Raw genomic sequence first — 23,179 nt, forward strand, 5'->3', positions numbered from 1 at the left:
CAGCAAGTCCATAATAAAGCCACATGCAAACAACTTGCTTACAAATACTTTCACCTTAAATCAAATCTCAGTCAGTCCAAACAATCTTCATATTCTTACAAACATTCTTCTACTCCATTATAAGCTACATAGTCTATATGAGGCTCAAATACAATTTCCACTCTAACAACTGTAAGCAGGCACAAATAAATTTATCTAACATACAGAACTACTTGATCCCATTTTTAACACAAACATCTTGCTTCCTTTCACTGTATGTGGCTAGCATTTGCTTCACTGAAAAGCTGCTAAGCAGTCTGTGATCAAATACACATACAGGAGGTATACAGCTAAACTTCCTGAAATATCTGAGTCACATGTGAAAATGGTAGCACACTCTGGTTGTATCAACATTAGCATTTTGGCAGGAAATCTCTCACCATTGCACAGCCACAGACAGCAGCAGTGAGAGTGCTCGAGTAGATGGGGACAAGCTGAGAGAAGTGCTCACCTGCCTATACTACTGTCCCAACACAGCTACCACCAGGTAGAAGCTCTATGGAAAAACACTGGTGCCTCAAAGGAAATGGCTACACTGCAGTTAGGAGCATGTCTCCCAGCCTGGGTAGACAGAGTCACACTAGCTGTGCTCGAGCCAGCGTGTTGAGGATAGCAATATGGACATTGTGGGAGGTGTGACAGCTTGGGCTAACCATCCAAGCTCAGGTGGGCTTGGACTCTGGCCGCTAACCTGAGCCACCATCCCTCTGCAATGTCCACATCGCTATCTTTAATGCACTAGCTTGAGAGAAGCTAGTGTGAGTCTACCCCACCAGGTCGGGGAGGCTTGCTCCCAGAGGCAATCTAAGGCCTATGAAAGACAATATGTGTCAGCACAATATGAGAGAAAAATACTGAATTCTGACTGCACCATAGCAAAACAACACTAATGGCCACCATTACAAAGCTAGGAAGATCACCTCAGCGTCCTCTGGCTCTTCAATAAATTCTGAAGGCCTATGAGCCCTTCTTTTCTCTCCGACCAGTTGGAACTGGCACAGTGGTTTAGGACCTCAGCCACATCTTCAGTTTGTCGTAGGTAGTGTGGAATGCCTCCATTCCTAGAACCATATGAGCGCTCGGAGCAAGCACTCGATGCATCGCTATTAGCATCATCATCAGAATACATCCCATACGGCTCATATCTTCTTCTCACTGGCTTTTTCTGGAGGAGGGAAAAAAACCACAGTGAGTAAACTGTTTATAGTTATATTAAAGCAGAGGAAAGGATGCTCTGCCTATATTGCCAGTGAAGGTAGTTTGAGGCTATTGTTAATACTGGCACAAAGGTAAAATGTCACGGAGCACCGGCCTGTTTATCTTACTCACTCTAGCAAGAAGAGTCCCATTGATTTTGAAGAGAATACACAAGTGACTGATGCTCCAACAAAATACAATAAATGATCCAATAGAAATGTTAGCTAATGCCTGATGAAATAACGTGTTGCTTTTATTGAAAATAGTGGACATTTCCATGGTTACAGATTGACAATACAGTTTTTACTTCAAGCAAATTCATTAAACATGAAGGTGATTCTGCAAATAAACATTCTGATGGAATAATAACGAGAGAGAGAGAAGGAGATAAGAGCTAAAGGACCATTTCTGCTCTGTCATACACTGTATGTGTGAATGCACAGTAGTTCCACTGCAGTCAGTGAAGTTACTTCAGGTTCATACTGCTTTACAAGAAAGCACAATTTTGGCACCCCGTGTGTTAATTTGGGCTAGGGTTTTCAAATGCACTTAAGGGAGTCAGACATCCAAATCTCATTCATTTCAATGGCTTCGGGGTGCCTAATTCCCTTATGCACCTTAGAAAATTCTAGTCTTAACACTTAGCAAGAAATATCAGCATAATTTTGACAATGTGCCAAATTTAACCCTATGGAATAAACACTAGAATAAACCTTAACAGAATACGACTGACTATAAAACATAACAGAAAAGGTCGCCTATATTCTTAGATGATTGCTACAGAATTCCTTTCTGAGGGCCCAATCCTGCAGTTGTTGTGTTTGCAAAGCCAACGAGATTTTTTGCTTTCACTAGGACTTCAGGGTTGAGCCATTCTGAATCAGCTCGATTGCAGCATCATGGGGGGTTTTGCAACAGGGGAAAAAAAAAAGGTGGAAAGTAGAAATAAAAAGTCAAGAAAGCACTAGTACCTTGCTCCTGGAGTCTCCTAACAGCTGTAGGCAGGAAAATATTGAAGGGTGGGAAAAAGCACAGAGAATTATGTCAGAAGCTTATGTAGGGATTGTTCTTGCAACAAAAACGTACAGCGAATGCGTCCTAGCAAATTAAAAACACAGTTTAAGCAAAAGAAAAGAAAAATGGATTTATAGTGTCTGCCTTCACTTTCCTACTGCTGCTCCTATGCCATACTCCTAATGCAGACAACGTTCCCATTACAGAGTTTACCTGCACAAAGAATATGGGATCCGGATTATACCTTTCCTAATGGCTTCTAACAGCTGTAGGTCTACATACACCCGCTCTGTGTTTTACATCTCAGGAAAGCTGCTCTAACTAAATACCAATTTTTTAAACTGTCAGTTGTCCATTAAAGAAGGGAACATATTACAGAGTCTTGAACAGAGACCCTAATGCCAGGAAACAATTATATACAGTATAGCTTCATTTAACCAAACTCCAATTAACCAACATCTCTTTTTTGCTCCTGGAACTGTACAAATACCTTGGATGTCTCTTGAAGCTCAGCTTGTTTCAAGCCAGCTGGCTGGCTCCCCTTGCATCTGAAATCCCATTTACCCAAAGGTTTCCCGTGTTATTTGAGATTTTCAGATAAACAGAGCTGTACTGTATATAGATTCAAAGTATGACCATTTGGACAGACAGTCTGCCTCCCTGGGTCAATTTCTGCTCTCTCACACATGAGCACGGGAATCAATGGGAGCTGCACACATGTACTAGAGGTCAGAACTTGACCCACAGTGTTTTGTTCAAACTTGATTATTGGGATAACGCCATCTTCGGAGAAGCTCCTCTCCTTCCCTAACACAACGAAAAGAATACTCCTTCTGTATACAAGGGGGCTGGATGGAAGCTGGCATTGCACGGCTCTCCCACAAGGAAGCCAGAACTGGCTTTGTAAAGTGCCTGCTGTGAAAGGATTGTCTAAAGAGCCTATGAGCAAGAAGAGCAGAATGGGGCACTGGGGAGGAGGGGGATTACAGGATGAAGTGGGTCCCCTGCAGTAATTGGCGTCCAGATACTGATCAGACTAGATTTTAAAAGTCACAGCTTCTGGAAAGAGAATATTATATATTGATGCTTTTCAAACCTAACAAGCCTCAAAGTGCTAAAAAGGTAAGAGGATACATAGGGACTGCCCTTAAAACTTTCCAGGATTGCTTTTGATTATGTTACTACAATATATGCCGTATTCCTTACCCTGTACTTCCCTATATTATGTATAGGGTATGTTGTCCCTTGTGGAGTAAGTTATCGAGTAAAACACATGAAACATTTAAAAGGACAATCCAGAGTGACTGTATTGGCATTCAACCTCGGAGACCAAAATGAAAATTTGGCCCACAAAGTCTTTAATTTGCTTAACGAACACAGTAACTCCTCACTTAATGTTGTAGTTATGTTCCTGAAAAATGCAACTTTAAGTGAAATGATGTGAAGCGAATCCAATTTCCCCCATAAGAATTAATGTAAATGAGGGGGTTAGGTTCCAGGGAAATGTTTTTCATCAGACAAAAGACTATATATATATATATATATATATATATTATACACACACACACACACACACACACACACAGTATAAGTTTTAAACAAACAATTTAATACTGGTACACAGTGATGATGATTGCAAAGCTTGGTTGAGGTGGAGGAGTCAGAGGGTGGGATATTTCCCTTACTGCTAAATGATGAACTACCAATTGGCTGAGCCCTCAAGGGTTAACTCTGTCACTCTACAAGGCAGCAGGAAAGGAGGGAGATATGCGTATTTCCCCTTTAAGTAGACTGCCTTGTTAATTAGATCAGCTTGCTGCAAGCTTCCTGGGTCCTGAGGCCTGGTGTGTCCCCCCTGCTCTATGGAAGATGGGGTAAGCGGGGAGCAGGGGAGAGGGGGACACCCTGACATTAGCCCCCCTCTTCCTTCCCTCCCCCTCCCCCCCCGCACAGCAAGCAGGAGTCTTGGGGAGCAGCTCCAAGGCAGAGGGCAGGAGCAGCACATGGCAGTGCGGGGAGGGACAGCTGCAATTGCTAGCCTGCTGGGCAGTTGCTGCACAGGGAACTTAGGGGAGTGGGGAGCTGATAGGGGGGCTGCCGGTCCACCCTGGTTTCAAGCCCCCACCAGCTAGCTGCAATGGGCTGCTCTTCCTGCAAGCAGTAGACAAAGCAGGTGGCTGCCAAATGACTTTAGAAGGGAGCAATACGCAACTTTAAACGAGCATGTTCTCTAATTGATCAGCAACGTAACCGGGACAACTTTAAGTGGGGAGTTACTGTATTTAGACCACTGACGGCAATGGCACAGCCTACATTCTAACACCTTGTTTCTACATTCTATTGAATTCAAACTTTAATAAAAGTTTTCTGAAAGAGGGATCTTAAATCAGATCAGCCGTTCTCAAATTAAGTTGCTAGTGGTCTGTGATGATTTGGAGTTGTTATGTGATCACAAATGGGAAGGAAAACAGTCTGAGCAATAGTGAATAAGAGGGGAGGTGGTCTGCCCAATTGCAAATGGGGAAAGAGATGTCCATAAGACACTCTCTCTATGGGAATGTGGTCCACAATATGGAAAGGTTTGAGAACCCTGCATCAGATACTTCAAGAAATCCTTTCATCATCCCAACAGCTTAGGTCTCTGGAATTAGGGGCGGCTCCAGGCCCCAGCACGCCAAGCGCGTGCTTGGGGCGGCAAGCCGCAGGGGGCGCTCTGCCGGCGCCGCGGGGGCGGCAGGCAGGGTGCCTTCAGAGGCTTGCCTGTGGGAGGTCCGCTGAAGCCGCGGGACCAGCGGACCTCCCGCAGGCAAGCCGCCGAACGCAGCCTGCCTGCCGTGCTTGGGGCGGCGAAATGCCTAGAGCCGCCCCTGTCTGGAATTACCCTGTATAACACACAAGACACAGTGGTATCCACATTACCCTGCACAATGATAGCTACTCTCATTCTGCCTTCCCTCGAAAAATCAGAAAAACATATGCAGAAAAATCAAGTAAATGTGGCAAAAGGAGAATGCTTTCTGGATGCACAGCAGAAATTCGCTGGATTCTGCCACAGGAGAACTTTCGCTGCAATAAAATTCAGGAATGCATGGGAATTTAGCTAATGCTTGCAAAGGGAAATAACTCAGCAGGGATAAGGGAAATCAAGGGAGATTGGGATAGAAAATACAAAACAAACTGCCTTTGCTTCTAGGGGCACAGTAAATAAACACGTTTCAGTTTTACACTAATACTGAACTAGAGATAAGCCAAGCTATTAGCTGTTCAAATGTTCAACCAGATGCCAGAAATACTGGGCAGAGACATTGGTGCAAATCCCCAAAAACCTGCAATGGGATCTAATGTCCACACAGAGTAGACAGGACCCAGGTTTTTTAGGGTTTTGCCCAAAACATCCCCATGCAATTTACTGTCTAGGGCTTAGTTAGGACCCTCGTCCTTCCAGGCACTGAGCATCCTCAGTTCCCTCTAGTGCTCAGCACCTCACAGAATACCCTCCTCAAAAATCAGATTAAAGACAAAGGGCTGATTTAACCTATTCCTCATCAGTGACACTAAAGCATCTCTGCTTGTTGGATAACAACTATTGAGGATTAACTAACTTCCATAATGAAATGTAGCACCGGTGCCAATACATTCAAATGCAAAACACAATTATCAAACATCGCCACAGTGTCAGACATTGGCACATTTAAAACAACGGCTATTAAAAAAGAGAACATACGTACAGGTAATTTTAAGCCACTTTCTGGTGTCGGTAGCATTTTGTATTTTTCCTCTTACCAGTGCATCAGCCACAGCAGCCTCCAGATCTGTGCTTGAGCTCAGCACTCGCATGGCATTCACAGAAGCAGGCATCCTGCCTGGCTGTCCAAGTCCAAACCGGTCTGCACAAAAGACAACATTGAAAGAGATTGTTAAGTGAATTCACATTCATTCTGAATCCTAATAAGATGTCTGGCCAGGAACACCCCAACGAAAGGCTTCGGGAACCCACAGTGCCATTTCATTAAATGTTATTTTATCCGTCACTCTGACACATGTTGCCGCTATGGTATATAAAACAAAAATACTACAAACTCCAGTACTTAAGCTACCAGAGACACTATGTTTGATTTTCATAGGCATATATTACTGATGCAAGATGGGTGGGAAAGGAATCTATTTTTCCTTTTATTTTCCTCTCTCTCTTTTAAAATTAATCTCTTTTCTACTTTTACTTTGGTTTCATGAGTCACACATATATGGGACGCAATCCTGCTCTTATCAAACTTTCATTGACTTCTCTGAGGCAGAATTGGGTCTACAGTTCCATTACTCACTAATTCTATGAAGTGCTGGTATTGCAACTCTCTCATCTGAGCAGTCCCTACTCACAAGAGTCATTTGACTGAAATCAAAGGCTTGAGCTCTTACATATTAAGTTTCAAGACTTGACTAACCACTAGATGAGGTTTTTTTTCCTCTCATGTGGGAAGAAGAACCTATAAAAAGGGAGAAACATTTATGATGTGATCATCTCTGAAGTGGTTCCAACTTCACCTTTGTTGTTAAATGGCTCTTAGAGGAACTGTCTTAAATTTGCCCTGGGCTGAAACTTGGCCTCAATATTGTATCACAAATCAAACATGCAATTTCTTTCTTTTGCAAGTAAATAAAGGGTCTGATCAGGGTTGCCACCCATCTGGGTTTTACCTGGACAGGCCGGTTTTTGGCTTGCTTCCAGATGCCATTTAGGGTTGCCAGGTGCCTGGTTTTCAGCCGGAAAGTGCAGTCAAAAAGGGGACCTGGCAACCCTACAAGGCACCCGAACCAAAAGTCCGGTTACTGTGGGGTGGGGGGAAGCACTGGGTCATTAACCCGTACCAGCCCCAGCTCAGCTTGAGACGATCCAGCAAGCGACCGGGGTAGATGGGAAGAGGAGTGAGCGACGGGGGCAGGGCCTTGAGGGAAAGAGGTGGGGAAGGAGGCGGGCCCTGGGGAAGAGGTGGAGCAGGGGCAGGGCCTTGGGAGGAAAGAATGATTTCCTACCTTTCATAACTGTTGTTCTTTGAGATGCGTTGTTCATGTCCATTCCATTCTAGGTGTGCGCGTGCACACGTGCGCGGCCGTCGGAGAATTTTGCCTTAGCGGTACCCCTAGGGCTGCCTGTGATGCCCCCTGGAGTGCCGCACACATGCTGTGGTATATCAGGCGCCGCTGGCCCTGTGCCCTCTTAGTTCCTTCTTGCCGATAACTCCGACAGAGGAGCAGGAGGGCGGGTCATGGAATGGACAGGAGCAACACATCTCGAAGAACAACAGTTACGAAAGGTAGGTAACTGGTTTCTCTCTTTCGAGTGCTTGCTCACGTCGATACCATTTTAAGTGACTCGCAAACAGTATCAATGGAGGTGGGATCAGAGTTCACCGCTGTGCAGCTTGTAGCACAGCTCTGCCGAAGCCAGCATCATCCCAAGCTTGCTCGGTCAGCACATAGTGTGAAGCGAATGTGTGGACCGAGAATGAGGCTGCGGCCTGACAGAGCTCTTGGATCGGCACCTAAGCGAGGAAGGCTGCCAAGGATGAGTCGAGTAGGTCGTCACTATCCGCAGCGGGGGCACCTTCACTAGCTCGTAGCAGTAGCGGATACAGGCCGTGATCCACGATGATATTCTTTGGGCAGACACAGGGCAACCTTTCATCCTGTCTGCGATCGCCACGAACGACTGCACTGACTTAAGGAATGGCTTCGTTCTGTCTATGCAGAAGGCCAGAGCACAACTGACGTCCAGGATATGCAACCTGCGTTCTTCATCTGTCACATGGGGCTTAGAACAAAGAACCAGCAAGTATATGTCTTGACCAGTATGGAACTGGGAGAGGACCTTGGGCAGAAAGGCCAGGTGCTGACACAACTGAACCTTGTCCTTATAGAAGACCAAGTAAGGTGGTTCAGACATTAGCGCTCTGATTTCGGACACTCGACGGGCCGAAGTTATGGTGACCAGAAGAAAATCTTCCAGGAGAGAAGCAGTAAGGAACAGGAAGCTAGGGGCTCAAAGTGGGGACCCATGAGCCATGACAGCACAAGATTCAGGTCCCATTGGGGTACCAGATCCTGAACATGCGGGTAAAGGCGCTACAGGCCCTTCAGAAACCATGCCATCGTAGGGTGGGTGAAGACTGACCCGCCTTGACATGGAGGAAGGAACGCCAAAATGGCTGCCAGGTGCACCTTGACCGAAGATAGTGATAGGCCCTGGAGCTTAAGGTGCAGCAAATAGTCCAGGATGTCCTGCAGAGTGGCCTCCTCTGCACGGATGTGACAATCCGAAGCCCAACATGTAAAAAACTTCCACTTCGCCACATAGGTAGCTCGGGTGAAAGGCTTCCTGCTGCCCAGCAGGACTTGCTGGACACCAGCGGAACAGTGTCGTTCATCTCCACTCAGCCACGCAGCAGCCAGGCTGTCAAGTGCAGCGCCGCCAGGTTCGGGTGGCAGCAAATTGCCATGGTTCTGGGACAGAAGATCCGGCCGAAGAGGCAGCTGCAGGGGGTAGCTGTCAACAGACTAAGCAGCATGCTGAACCAATGCTGACATGGTCACAAGTGGGCCACAAGGATTAGCTTGGCCTTGTCTTGCTTTAGCTTCAGGAGGACCTTGTGTATCAAGGGCACCGGCGGGAAGGCGTACATCAGCGCTCCTGACCATGAGATCAGAACGGCGTCCAACAGGAAGCCCTTGTCCCTGCCTTGCAGAAAGCGGAACACGTGGCACTTCCTGTTGTGCCTGGATGCAAACAGGTCTACCTGGGGACTCCTCCACTTGTGGAAGATCAGGCTGACTACTTCTGGAGGGAGCAACCATTCATGGTGAGATGAGAAGGTTTTGCTGAGGTGATCTGCCAAGACAGGTGGGCGGCCACCAGGTGAATGGCGTTCCTCATACAGAAGTCCCAGAGGCGGAACACTTCGCAACAAAGGGCCAAAGACTTGGCGCTGCCCTTTTTGTTGATGTAATACATATGTGGGCTCCACAGGCCAGATCCAAAGCATCCGAGACCAGCGTGAGCGATGGGGTCAGAGACACAAAGGGAAGTCCTTGGAGCACTGACTTGGGACCCCCCTCACAGTCCAATGACAATAGGGTCTGGCTCGGTACCGTCACTGCTTGGTCTAGGGGGTGCCTGCTGGGAGTGTAAACCAAAGCCAGGCATGTTTGTAGAGGCCTCATACAAAGATGGGCGTGGCTGACCACATATGTGCACACAGCCACATGTGGGCCATAGTGAGTGGGTGGGCTTTTATGTGGGAGATTAAGCCAGCCATGGCCCAAAAACGTGCCTCGGGAAGGAAGGCCCTGGCCGCATGGAGTCGAGGACCCCCCCAATAAACTCTATGCACTGGACTGGCATTAACGTGGACTTTTCTGTGTTTACCAACAGGCACAGGTCAATGCAGGTGGAATGCACCAGATCGACGCTCCTTTGCACTTACTCCGGAGACCTGCCCTTGAGGAGCCAGTTGTCGAGATACGGAAAGATTTGGACCCCCTGACGTTTGAGGTTCATACATGACTCCACAGATTTCATGAATACCCTGGGGGCCATGGACAGGCCAAAAGATAGCGCCGGGAACTGAAAGTGTTGCCTGGCCACTATGAAGCACAGGAACTGTCAGTGTCCTGGGAATATGGAGACATGGAAGTACACATCCTTTAATTTGAGAGCAGCATACCAGTCCCCCAGATCCAGGGAAGGGATGATGGAGGCCAGGGAGACCATGCGGACCTTCAACTTCTTGAGAGACTTGTTGAGGCCATGCAAGTCCAGAATGGGCCTGAGGCCCCCTTTCACCTTCGGGATTAGGAAGTATCAGGAGTAGAATCCTCTTCCTTCCATATCCTAAGGAAGAGCTTCTCAACCTCCTGAACAAGAAGATGCTTGTGAGAAGGATCTGAAGAGGGACAGGGAAGAGGGGAGGCTGGAGGGGGGGCTGTCCAGAAATTGCAGGGTATAACCCCAAGCAATTATGTCCAGGACCCAGAGGTCTGACGTAACCCAGGACCAGGCCGAATAAGAAGGGGAGAGGCAGTTGAGGAAAGGGCGGGCAGGATCCAGGCACGGTTGGTGCGTCACTCTCAGGTGCACCCTCAAAATGAGCGCTTCTGGCCCCCTTGGTGCTTCGCCAGGCTAGGCTGCGCAGAGGAGTGAGACGATGACGGGTGGCGGTGGCTAAACCCTGTGTCCTGTCTCCTTGTAGGCCACTGACGAGGCTGCCACTGTTGTAGTGGCAGAGGAGAACAGAACGGCTGTCTTGACGCCTGAGGAATGTACATCCCCAGAGAGCAGAGAGTGGCCCACATGTCCTTAAGGCCGTGAAGCCGTGCATCCATCCGGTCGGAGAACAGGCCAATACCATCAAATGGGACATCCTGAATAGAGGCCTGCATCTCCTGGGACAAGCCTCCAAGGTCTGGATCCAGGAACTGCGCCTCATAACCACTAGATGAGGTTTTTTTCCTCTCATGTGGGAAGAACCACCTATAAAAAGGGAGAAACATTTATGATGTGATCATCTCTGAAGTGGTTCCAACTTCACCTTTGTTATTAAATGGCTCTTAGAGAAACTGTCTTAAATTTGCCCTGGGCTGAAACTTGGCCTCAATATTGTATCACAAATCAAACATGCAATTTCTTTCTTTTGCAAGTAAATAAAGGGTAAATATGCTGCTGAGGCAACCACCTGGACAGCCGAATCGGCTGCATCCCAGGCCATTTGGAGTGAGCACCAAGCCACCGTAGTGCCTTCCTCCACCAGGGTTGCAAACTCCTGGGCCACATCCTGGGCCATGGAGTCTTTAAACTAGGGGAGGGAGTTTCACAAGTTAAAATTGTAATGGCCCAAGAGGGCCTGGTGGTTTGCCACCCAAAACTGGAGGCTGACCATTGAATAAATCTTGTAACCAAACAAGTCCAACCACTTGGTATCTTTATTTTTGGGGTGGAACTGGTGGGGCCCTGCTTATCTTTTTCGTTGGCCACAGACACGACCAACAATCCTGGTGGTGAGTGGGTATATAAGTACTCAAACTCTTTTGCCAGGATGAAGTACTTTTTCTCCACTCTTTTAGACGCGAGCTAAACAGAGGACGGGGTTTGCCAGATCGACTTGGCAATGTTCAAGACTCCTTCATGCACCGGGAGTGCAACCCGGGCTGAGGTGGCCGCCAAGAGCACACTGAACAATGTGTCCATCCGCTCCTCCATCTCCTCTGCTCTGAGGCCCAAGTTCAAAGCCACCCTAAGGAGCAGCGCCTGATGCTCCTTGAAATCATCCGGTGGGCTAGCTGTGGAGGGCCCCACCACTGCTCCATCCAGGGAGGAGGAGGATGATTGGACCACCAAGGGAGGCCCACTGGCATCTTCCCCTGATGGGGAGGGTGGCCTTGGAGTGGGCAGCAGCTCCTCACTTGCAACGGTCACCAGAACATCCTGCATTGAACCCAGTGCCGGCGGTGGCACAGGCACAGGCTTCAGCCTGTCTGATGCAGTGACCGAGGGTTGGCAAGAGAGGGGCAACGGCATAATAGGAACCCCTGAGGCATTCCAATAAGGACATTAGGTCGTCCATTGACCCTGCTGCCAGGCCGGCCCCAATGCTGCAGACGCTCCCTCCGGGGCCCAGTCCCATTGCTGCCTGGGTGAGGGACCAAACTGCGTCACCGATCCAGAGAAGTCGTCGCCCTCCAGTGACCACAGAGGGGCCGCCATGGCCTTGGTCTGGCAGTTAAACATTGCCGCCGGTGACCAGGAGCATTCTGACTGGTGCGGGAGTTGGGAAAGCGGCATCATATCAGGGAGCGGCCTCGAGATCTCAGGGTTGGCAACCAGCAACCTGACGCGGATCAGTGCCCTGGGAGAGCTTCAGCATGAATACAGGGACCGGGAGCGTGAAGACCAAGAGTGTGACGACCTAGCTCTCTGCCTTGGCTCCAGTGATCGGTGGCGCTTGCTTATCCTATGAGAGGCCTTACCAGTGGTCTTGCCCTCGCGGGTTCCACTGCCGAACGCGGTGCTGGCTGTGGCAGGAGCTCCCTTGGCTCTGCAGGTGCTGAGAGCTGAGCAGGTGTCGACAGCACCATCAGCTTTGACCCTGTACCACTCACTGGAGTTGGTGGTGGGTTCATTCGGGGGGAGGCACTTCCCTGGCTGGAGCCCTTGTGCAGGTCTGGAGTGGGCATAAGGCCCAAACAGAGTCCTTTGCCCAGCACGCCTTTATCAGGCTTGCCCGGTGCCATCTTCTTTGGCTCCTTTTTCGGTACCAGGGATGGGGAACGGTGCCTGGAGGAGTCCAGTGCCAGAGGTACGCTGTGCACCAAGGCTGAAGAGCTGGATGTCGTTTCAGACCGAGCCGGCTTCGAGGCTGGGCGCAGGACTGCCTGCATCAGGAGGCCCCGAGACAAACGTCCATCCAAAGATGAAAGTTCTTACAGATGCGACAATGCTCCTTCACATGGGACTCCCCAAGGCACTGCAGACAACTATCATGAGGGTCACTAACAGGGATAGGCCTGTTACACATGGAGCAGGGCTTAAAACACAAAGAATGAGGCATGCCCCGCCCAGGGCAAATTCTCCGCTGGGACTTAACTAACTGAACACTTAACAGCTACCTAACTACGAACTAACAAACAATAGAACTATTTACAACTGAAAGCACAAGGCTGAAACAGGAAAGAAACCACTGGCCACTTGATCACCACAGGTGGTAAGAAGGAACTGAGAGGGTTCAGGGCTGGCAGCGCTTGATATACTGTGGCATGAGCATGGCACTCCAGGGGCGAAACAGCCGGCCCTACGGATACCGCTAAGGCAGAAATCTCCGACGGCCGCACACTTGGGTGCTTGCACACCTAGAATGGAATCGACATGAGCAAGCACTTGGAGAAGAAGCAGCGGTGCAGGGCGAGCCTCAGGAATCCAGCTACCAGCAATTAGGAAGGTGGCAACCCTAGGTCTGATCCTGAATGTAATGGAAAATCTCCCAGTGATTTCAATGTGAACAGTGCTGGGCCCAAAATGTGATTTACATCCAAAATATTGCTTGGCCTCATTTATCATGTCCTAGGATTTTGCATATTAATGTCATTTAGAAAAACCCAGAAAATGGCTTATTGCAGACACATATATTAGTCTTACTAATAAAACGCCTACTGTCAGCCAAAGGCAATACAGTAAGTATTCGAGGGAGATCAGACACAGGCAGCATTTAATTTATAATGAAAGACGGGCCAGGGCTCAAGTAAGTAGGAGCCAGGGCGCAAGCCTAGAGGTGGCGAGGCTATGAACTACCAAGCCTAGAGGTGGCGAGGCTATGAACTACCAAGCCTAGAGGTGCCAGGGCTCAGCCCTAGCGCAAATTAAGCACTGGATACAGGGGCAGTGGACTTACCTATCATGGGCCAAATTTGGCACCACCCTGCTCATACATACTTTCTAGAGCAGAGGAAGTATGGACCCAAGGTAGTGTACTCCAGTCCGGGCTCCGCTTATAAACAGGAAAAGCTGCTCTGCAGATCTTTCAATGACATGAGCTACTTGGGGCATTCTGATGCCTAGAGCCATGATCTGTATATTTATTCATGAGTGTGCCTGGACTCAGTAATGACTCATGGACAGACTCTACATTTATATTGTCTGAATGGAGAATGGTCCCGCAAATGTTACCATTTAAATAAATGGAAACCTCCTATTAGCGTAAATGATGCAGGGTCAAGCTGCACACATGCATGCCCATCTGTGGTGTACTTAAGCGGCATTTAGACATTACACAATGCAAGATCAGTGGGCAAAAGAGAGCAAGTAAAGGATTTTTTAACAGGTTTTTTGTATTCAATATTTAACTAAGGAAAAATATTCTGTCCATTGAAAGCTTTGACCAAAAAGGAACACGATCATTTGTACATTGTATAAATGTATTGCATCCTTCTATGCAACAGATGTAAAGTATTACATTCAGAAGTTTATTTGAGTGCATACACTTAATAGGGAAATAATTAAATATAAGAAAATTATGCTGGTTTACACACCTTAACATTTACATTTTAAATTCTACAGTACAGAAATCTCTTGCAAACCTCAATTATAGAGAAAAAAAATTTGTTAATAGTTATACAAAAAACTAGAGAGTGGTGTAGTTGTCCCAAAGGGAAGAATGATTTTTTTACTACTTGAAATTAATCTCTTAAGAGCTCAAACTTGTAGTCTTTAGTCTGGCAAAACTCCAAGTTGAATTAAATCCGACTTTTGTCTGATTAAGGGGTTGCAGGATTAGATCAGCAATGGGAAAATAGGAGGGTTGTTTTTTTTTAAATTAAAAACATATTTTGTCAAGTGATTAACTGAAAACTTGATTGTTTCTATATTTATGTTTAGAAGTGGATGGATGGTAGTTAGGAGTGTTCTACTATCTTTCAGAGATGCATTATCAGATCAAACATTTTAAATTTACAACAAGCACATTTTCTACAAAACACATTACAAGGGGAAAAATAAATTTCTTAAAAACTACTGCCAAAAAGTAATCAAATCATGACATTTCACAAAGAAATAAAAATTGTATGCGTTATTACTATCCCCTTTTTTAATGAACTCAGTTGCACAACTGTTATAAATACTTGAGAGAAATTTCATCCCAGAATGGAAAGATCTGTAACTCCTTTAGTAGGAATGCAGAGGAGATGACACTGCATTATATATGATACAAACTAAATGCATTGCTACATTGATTTATGTTATGAAGATGTATAGAAGACACAAGTGTTTTCATAAACACAGATGGATAACTGGTATATAACAAAAAGGCAGAAGATGTTGAGGCAAATTGTGTTCTCAGTTATATCTGTGAAAACCTAACTGATTTAAACAGCATTGCTCAGGTGGTACTGAGAACAGAATTCGGCCTCTTGGTATCATCACATAGCACTTTGAGTGTCATTGGTTTGCAAGTTAATTTAGCGTTGCATTAGAAAAGGGAAGACAGTTTCTGTTTTTAATGAATAACAGAATGACAAAATAATTCAGTTGTAAACCAGTTTAAACTACCCAGCATAAACATAAACAAAAGGGAGCTGTTTTAAACAAATCAGAATAAGTACGATGTGGCATGCTGGCGTATATCTTGCTCCAAGAGTACTGCTGGAATCTCTGAGATACAGATTGAAAGGTCACTGAATAATGTAACACAAAACACATTGGGCCCCAATTCTCTGATACTCTGTTCCTGCACCAAGTGCAGAAATGAGGTGGGGCATGCCCCACAGGTGTCTATATAAGCTTTTGTATCTCCCTAATTCTGTGCTGTGCTGGGGACATGCCTGGCTGCTGGCACAACTGAGAGCAGACCCGGCATCATTACGCTGGCACAGAATAGCCAGAGTACCATGTGCTCTGGTCATGTATCTTTGCTCCCCTTGCCTGACCCCCTACACTAGCTCTGGACTTGTTAAGGAACACCCCCTAACAATCAGGGTATTCTGCAAGGGCCATCTTTGACACTGCCAAAGAGGCCATATCACAAAGCAGGACTCGGGCCAGCGTTTCCAAGCTGCGAACAGCTTTGTAATATGAAGTAAGTTTAAACCACCAATCTTTCTGTCTTTGAGCATGTAAACTCCCTTTTATTTCAATGGGAATTATACATGTTTAAGAGCTACATGTGTGGTGCCATAACGACCTCAATTTCAGACACTTTTTTTTTCAATTGTATTGACGACCTCTAGTTAGACTGAAAGACTAGTAAAATGTCTTCTCTACAATTCAGAACAGTTTGTCTGAAACCTGCGTAAGGATTAAACCTTACTCTTCCACGAGGTAACAGATTTCAGTGGGACTTCTCAAGTGAGCAAGATACATAGGATTTAAAAGTCTATGCCACTTGGTTTCATGCTATTTAGTGGGATTGTTCACTAATTGGGAGTTACGTAAATGATGGCTGAGGTTTTCAAAGGTGACTAAGGGGATTGGGCACTCAATTCCCAAGGAAATTCAGTGGGATTTGGGAGCAAAACTCACTTAGACTCCTTTGAAAATTCCAGCTTTAGTTCATTTTTAAAAAGGGAAGTTAGGACTATTTGTGGCCTGATTTTATCACCTGTAGGGAGGCAAAATTCCCACTGGCTTTAGTTTTCTCAAGGACAAAGGTTATTTACTGTGTTATGTTTGATCATACTTCGTGGAAATTTACAGGAGCTACAAATGTAGAATATGTCATAAGCAGTGGAAGAGGAACATGTAGTCTAGATCTTCATCTTTATTACAGTGAAACGTAATTTTTTAGTTATTTCAATTATTCTGTGAAATTGTGGCCTAAAATATTCTAAAGTTGAAAGTCAGTTCAACTTAAAATTATTTTGTATAGAAACACTAGACAAAATGAATCAATTTTGAGGGTTTGGGTTAAGTAACAGTCATTTAATTCAACCTCACTCTAAGGTAAGCAGAATTTCAAACACCCTATCAAAATAGTTAAATAATTGACAATGTCATCAATGCCTCCACTCTCCCTTATGAAAAGGACAGTTTTGCAGCTACAATATTGAGCTAACTCCTGCAATCCTCACTCAGTTCCTGCCAGCTAAATTCCCACTGCGCCAAATCTTGAAGTCCTCACACAGCTCTTATTAAAGAAAAACTCCTACTGAAATCAACTAATTTCAAAGGCAGTTGGCCCGCACATTCAGTGGGAATTTTGTTTGAGTAAAAGGCGGATAAGAATCTCAGGATTTATCCCATCAAAATCTAAATATTAATGGCGTGAGCTAAAGCACCAGGACTTTAAAGGGAGTCTTTCCCTTGGCTTAAGTGAGGTTTGGACCAGGCCTTAAAATATTATATATTGGAAAATGTCGCATTTGCCATTTTAATTTTAAAAGCCCATCCAGTGCTAATTTTTTTGTTGGTCTTGTGCATCTGGGGCTTGATCCTGCAAGGTACTGAGTGGTCTTAACTCCCATTGACTTAGATGGGATTTGGGAATACTCAGCAATATGCAGGATCTGGCCAGTAAGGGTCCAATCCCAAGCACCTGCAATTCCCATTGACATACATGAGAGTTTTGAGTGCTCAGCATCCCTGAGGATGTATCCCAAGTTACATAGCTGATCAATTTGCAGGGTGGAATTAAGAATGCCCTGTATCACCCTTGGTTTGTTTGTACACTGCTCATGATATTTCTAAAGTACATAAACAAAATTAAAAACATTCAATAAATTAAAATAAAAAAAGCATGTTAAACAAAAACCCCACAGTAATGAAAAGCACATGCCAAGTGCTGGCTGATATGCATGACAGCAAATGTTAAAATGATTGTAAAACAAGACTAATATTAAGAAGCAGATTCATGCAGTTAGCACTTGTTCACCTGACTGCCCAACAGAATCAGCAGTGGAGAGAGCACTAGTGGACCTGGAATGACGTCGAGAAGCTGCAAGTAAAAGGAATGGCAACACCCACAGGATTAACACACAAGTACCCAACACAGAAAATGCCACAGTCCAAAAGGGATGCACACAATTACTACCAACATGGGTGTTTTATAGTGAAAGGAAATGCTGCCGCGTATGAATGCACAACAAGTACAGTGCAAGCCCCAAGGCAAAATCTCTATCGGCAGCTTCCTCCTTTCCCCCCACAACCACAAACGCAATGTGTGACAAACAGATACATTGTTTTTAAGAGTACCAAACTGTGTGCAGTTCAGCAAAGACTGGTGAGTGCCAGTCATGTTCCAGAACCACAGATCCTAAAAACAGCTAGCATGAGAATGTGGAACATTTAACCCCATAACAGGATTTAGATGTGATCCATCTAAATCCCAAAGTGAAGCCAAGGGGAATGATTAGAAATTGTGCTTGGAAATATTTTTCACAATATTCTACTCTATGTACAAGAAACAATGTCAATAACAAGATCAAGACCAATTCAGTAGAAAAGTGTAAGGAGTCATACCAGGAAATAAATACGCCACTGAGCACAGCTCTTTTGTTAAATATTTTAGTTTTATACACACACACACACACACAAGCCATTGTGGCTATGATAGCTGCAGTGTAACATTTTTGTATATAGTTATTGTGTTTATATAAATATATTATATACATACATATGTGTATGTGTGCATAGAGAGTGTAATATATACACAAACATAATCAAAATGTTATAGCAACAGACCTTTATATAGTAGCAATAGCTGCAATTAAGACTGAATTCCATCTTCCATTTTAGCCCCTTATTTTCAGTGGTTCATAACTTCTTTGACAAATTCCTTTAGAGCAGAAGTTTTCCATTCTTAGTTTCAGCACAAAGATTATTTGTTTTTGAATGTTGGAAAAAATTTGGTTCAGCCATTTCTGAATTATGCAAGTGTTTTTAAAGAGCTTTTTCCCATATGTCTAGCAATGCTGTGTTCACATAACTCAAAAACACATAAGTCTAGAAATTATAAAATAAAGGCCCGATTCTGCAGTCTGCTCATATGAGTAATCCTCAGTCAATACAATAGTCCTACTGAAGGCCTTATTGTATGACTGTTGCTATTAATTCTTGAAAAAAGCTACATTTGAACATGGTTCATAATTTATAAAGGTACACCTCTACCCCAATATAACGCTGTCCTCGGGAGCCAAAAAATCTTACCGTGTTATAGGTGAAACTGCGTTATATTGAACTTGCTTTGATCAACCAGACTGCGCAGCCCCGCCCTCCTGGAGCACTGCTTTACCGCGTTATATCCAAATTCGTGTTATATCGGGTCATGTTATATTGAGGTAGAGGTGTATTTACACGTTGTCAATGGTGCACATATATGCACATTACAAGAATTTAAAGGATTTTTTCTATTTAATTGCCGAACATTTTGTAAATGCAACATTAAAATTATATACAAAAAGTGAGGGGAAAAAATAAAAAATAAGTTTCTCACAACAATGGGAACTTGGCCATAACATATTCAGGGTGTGCAATTGCACGCTATAAAATGGAGCCAAAGGCCCCATGCATTTATTCAAGTAAGCACTGATATAAAAAATGACTCATGAAAGTAAGGTTTGCAGGATCAGTAAAGAGTTACATATTAAACGTCACAAGGCAGATCCTCCATATACATATACGGATCCCCCTGCAGGATCAGGGCCTAAGAAGAAACAGAGGAATACAAAATACCTATTCTTGAGCAATGTGACCCAGTTAACATTACTGCAGGAACTTTATCTTCCGCATTTCCTGATTTAGATCCCAGTCCTGCAAGCTGCTAAGTGCAGGCAGACATTTATACCTGCATAGAGCCCCAGTGATATCATGGGGGCCATGTGAAGCCGCTTGAAAGATCAGGCTTTTAGTGTGATAATGACCAAAACATTAGGTTACCACAGGATTTTTATATTTAGTAGAGTCCAGTGGCATACAAATTAATCTTTACAATGTGAGTAAAACGACACTTGGGACACTTCTTGGAGCACCCAGGACTGTGAGTGACCTTGTTACCACTTGCCTCCAGAGGGAGAGAGTCTTACTAGTACCTGCTAGATGTTAGCTCCCAAACACAAGCAGCCTGTCAGCTACTCAAGCACTCTCCTCTGGGCTACACAAGCCCTGTCTTTGACCTTCCAGGTTGACAACAGATGCACTCCAGCCCCTGAATACTTTCGAAGTGTCCCCCTGTGGTATCCAGCCCATGATCACGGGATACCCAGAGAAATCCCAGATCATCTGTTCCCCAAAGAAAAGTTCACCGCCATTTACCAGTTTCATCTTAGACCATGCTCCTGTAATATGCACAGCACTTGAGTTCAATTATAAAACAAACAAATGTATGCAAGAAATAATAGAGATTCAAATAAAAACCTAATACACAAGAACAGAGCTTTGATGTACACCTCAAGATAGGGTTCCCTCCCCACACCTGCTGCTTACGTCTCCCTGTTAGGGTATGTCTACACTAGAAACGCTACAGAGGCACAGCTGCTGGTGTGCCACTGTAATGTAGAAACTTACTACAGTGATGGAAGGGGTTCTTCTGTCACCGTAGTAAATCCATCTCTCCAAGAGGCAGTAGCTAGGTTGATGAAAGAATTCTTCCATCGACCTAACGGAGTCCACACTGGCAGTTAGGTGAGCTTAACTGCGTCACACAGGATGGGAAGATTTTCACAGCCTTATGTGACGTAGTTAGTTTAACCTAACTTTGTAGTGTAGACCAGGCCTTAGTTTCCTTCTCAAGTCTCTGCCAGCTCTTCATTATCATTTGACTTAGAATGCTACCAGAATCCTATTGTATGACATACAGTACACAATGTTACCCTCTGGAGATGGGGCTGGGGGAGTGGGAGACACCTGTCTGGAAGAGTTTGTCTCAAGGTATGTGAGGAGTGTATTATCTGTAGTTGTATCTCACAATGGCTAGGATTACCAGCATGACACAGCCTTTCATTAGAGTTCTTCCATGACATTACGTTGGTGTACCCCAGGGATCCCTGTACCCATTGCACCCCTGTGCACCCTGCGAGTTGGCATCAAGAGATACTTGAGTCACAACACTGTGTTCAAAAAACATACTAATTAGTGTTTCCATGAAAACGTTACTGAATTCAATAAAAACACTCTGGCATAGTTTTGGGTTAAACTGATGTATGTACACTTCTTTTAGGTAATAATTCTACAGCACAAAGTTTATTACTTTAGGCACCTATTCCAATTTATGACAGTCATTTCAGTGAAAATACACAAAAGTAGACAAATAAATTGGTTGTACCACAATTATGCGGGTTTCTTATTGCACTGGAATTTTCTGTCTATTTTTTTCTGTAGTGGTTTCTATAACAAAATTTACTCACTGAAGTGATAATCCCCAGGCTATCACATCCAATGTTACATTTTAAATTAACTATTTTTCATCTGTGTAATACATCATTCAAAAAAGTAACCAAATATAAAGTGAAACAATTTGTATAAATATTTTGTAGTATATAACTTAATAATCAATGTATAGGTCAGATCTTCAGCTGCCATAAATCAGCACAGCGTCACTGAATTCAATGGAACCAAGCCAAATCTACAGCAGTTGAGGATCTGGCCTAATGTATTTATCTTTAGATCAAGGACCCAAAGGAAGTATTTCCATATATATACATACACATACACTAACATACTTTCACTAAAAGGAAAATTTATGGTGTAGACCAATACCAACATATTGCCACTGAATGTAATAAGTTACTGCTGAAACCAGGCATTCTCCATCCAGTATGTTTATGCAAAACAGCATCATCTAAAAATGATATAATTTAGCTTAGAAACATAAATACAGAAGTAGTATCTACTGCCTTGCTTATTTATTATCTCTCACTGGCTCCAATATCAAATTGGCTCCATTTAAAAATCAAAAGGTGATCCCGGCTAGCCCCATAAACTCAGCGTGGGCTCTGATAATTAAGCTGGCATCCTTTTGCCACTTCTCACCAGCAATTAAGATTCTGTAGACAGAACAGAGCTGGTGATTTTGTGGTTGTCTCCGGAGTCAGATCAGGAAACCATCTCATTCTTCAGCTGCTGCTCCCCAGTGCTACCAAAGTGAAAACCTTGCCGTGCACAGTAAAGCAAGACGACACTTTCCTTTGGGCCAAACTCTGCCCTCGGTTACACTCATGCAATCGCATGGCTATCAAGGGGAGTTTTATGAGCATATCACCAGGATATTATTTAGCCCAGTGGGGGCAGAAGTAAATAAGAAGGTGATAATTTTATGCAGTTGTTTTATTTTGACTACAGTAACCACACACATTTAATATGACATTTTTCATTTAGATCAAAACCCACCTCCAAATAAAACAGTGCATTTCAATGTATGCCCATATATTCTCTAGCACCAACACCTTCTCACAACTGGCTATGTATGATCATACCAGCCGTTACTTTATAGAATGCCAACCAAGGGGCCCTCTTCATAAACCCATTGGTATAGTAAAGGATAGCTTTGTGTGTCCAATTGTCTCCAAAACTGATAAAACTATGCATCTTCATATTAATATCTGAGCAATGTGTGGCCGAATACATACCATGCATCAGAAACTACTTGAAATATGAATACAGAGATACTAACTCACTACCAGTTACTTTAAAAAAATCTTTTGTGGTAATGTACTTTATTCTGGGTAAAGCACATTATTCAAAACAGAAATAGCTGTGATCTGAACACAGGGGTCCAAGAAAGGTCAGATCCATGATGCAGTGCCAGAAAATGGCATCAACAAGGATATCCATGCTGATGCCTTAAGAACTACTGTTTGTTCATCCTGTATGAAGACATCACTGCAAACTCCTTGCAATAGTTCAAGGGTCAGATTCTAGATCTACAGATCAAGATGAGAAAAAAACTCAAACAACAGAAATGCTGTTGCGGAAGGTCACCAAACTCACAGGCCCCAATTTTGATCTCAGGTATGGGACACGTTCTTATTCGTCTGATCCAAAGCGCAGTAAAGACAACAGAAATCTTTCTGTTGACTTTGTTTAAGGGGCTTTGATCAAACCCTATCTCAACAACAGTTCCATGTGTTACCTGGAATCTTGATCTCAGAACTTGGCTTGAGAGTGATTTTCAAATAATTTGATTTAAATATTTACATTCTCTCCCTGCTCCCATCATTTTTAATAACGTGCACGAAGTACCTTTGATTTCAACAGAACTACTATCCCTGACTGAGAATTGCAGGACTTGGTCCATTTCTTTCAGGGTAAATTTCATCCATAATTATTTCAGATCTAAATCAGTTTAGTAAAGAGATGTTCCAAAAAAATGAGAGGGAGAGATTTTCACAGTTCCCCTTTCAAGCGCCTTTTTTTTTTTTACCTACAATATCTAATGAAAAACAAGTCCAAAGTATTGGAATG

General features: G+C 44.3%; 1 protein-coding gene across 13 annotated transcripts in view; it reads right to left on the minus strand.

Moving 5' to 3' along the window:
- Window positions 1-23,179, minus strand: part of CLASP1 (cytoplasmic linker associated protein 1) — a 267,069-nt gene that overhangs the window by 68,329 nt on the left and 175,561 nt on the right. For 7 of the 13 annotated variants that reach the window (XM_045031768.1, XM_045031762.1, XM_045031761.1 and 4 more), the window contains 3 exons: window positions 6,034-6,137; window positions 2,208-2,231; window positions 960-1,204 (listed from right to left, as the gene is read on the minus strand). In XM_045031768.1, the coding sequence (XP_044887703.1) occupies window positions 960-1,204; window positions 2,208-2,231; window positions 6,034-6,137 (373 nt within the window). The remainder of the gene's footprint in view (window positions 1-959; window positions 1,205-2,207; window positions 2,232-6,033; window positions 6,138-23,179) is intronic. The other 6 variants (XM_045031770.1, XM_045031772.1, XM_045031769.1 and 3 more) reach the window with 1 other exon arrangement.

The sequence above is a fragment of the Mauremys mutica genome, chromosome 10, assembly GCF_020497125.1.
Source record: "Mauremys mutica isolate MM-2020 ecotype Southern chromosome 10, ASM2049712v1, whole genome shotgun sequence".
In the NCBI taxonomy this organism is placed as follows: domain Eukaryota; kingdom Metazoa; phylum Chordata; order Testudines; family Geoemydidae; genus Mauremys; species Mauremys mutica.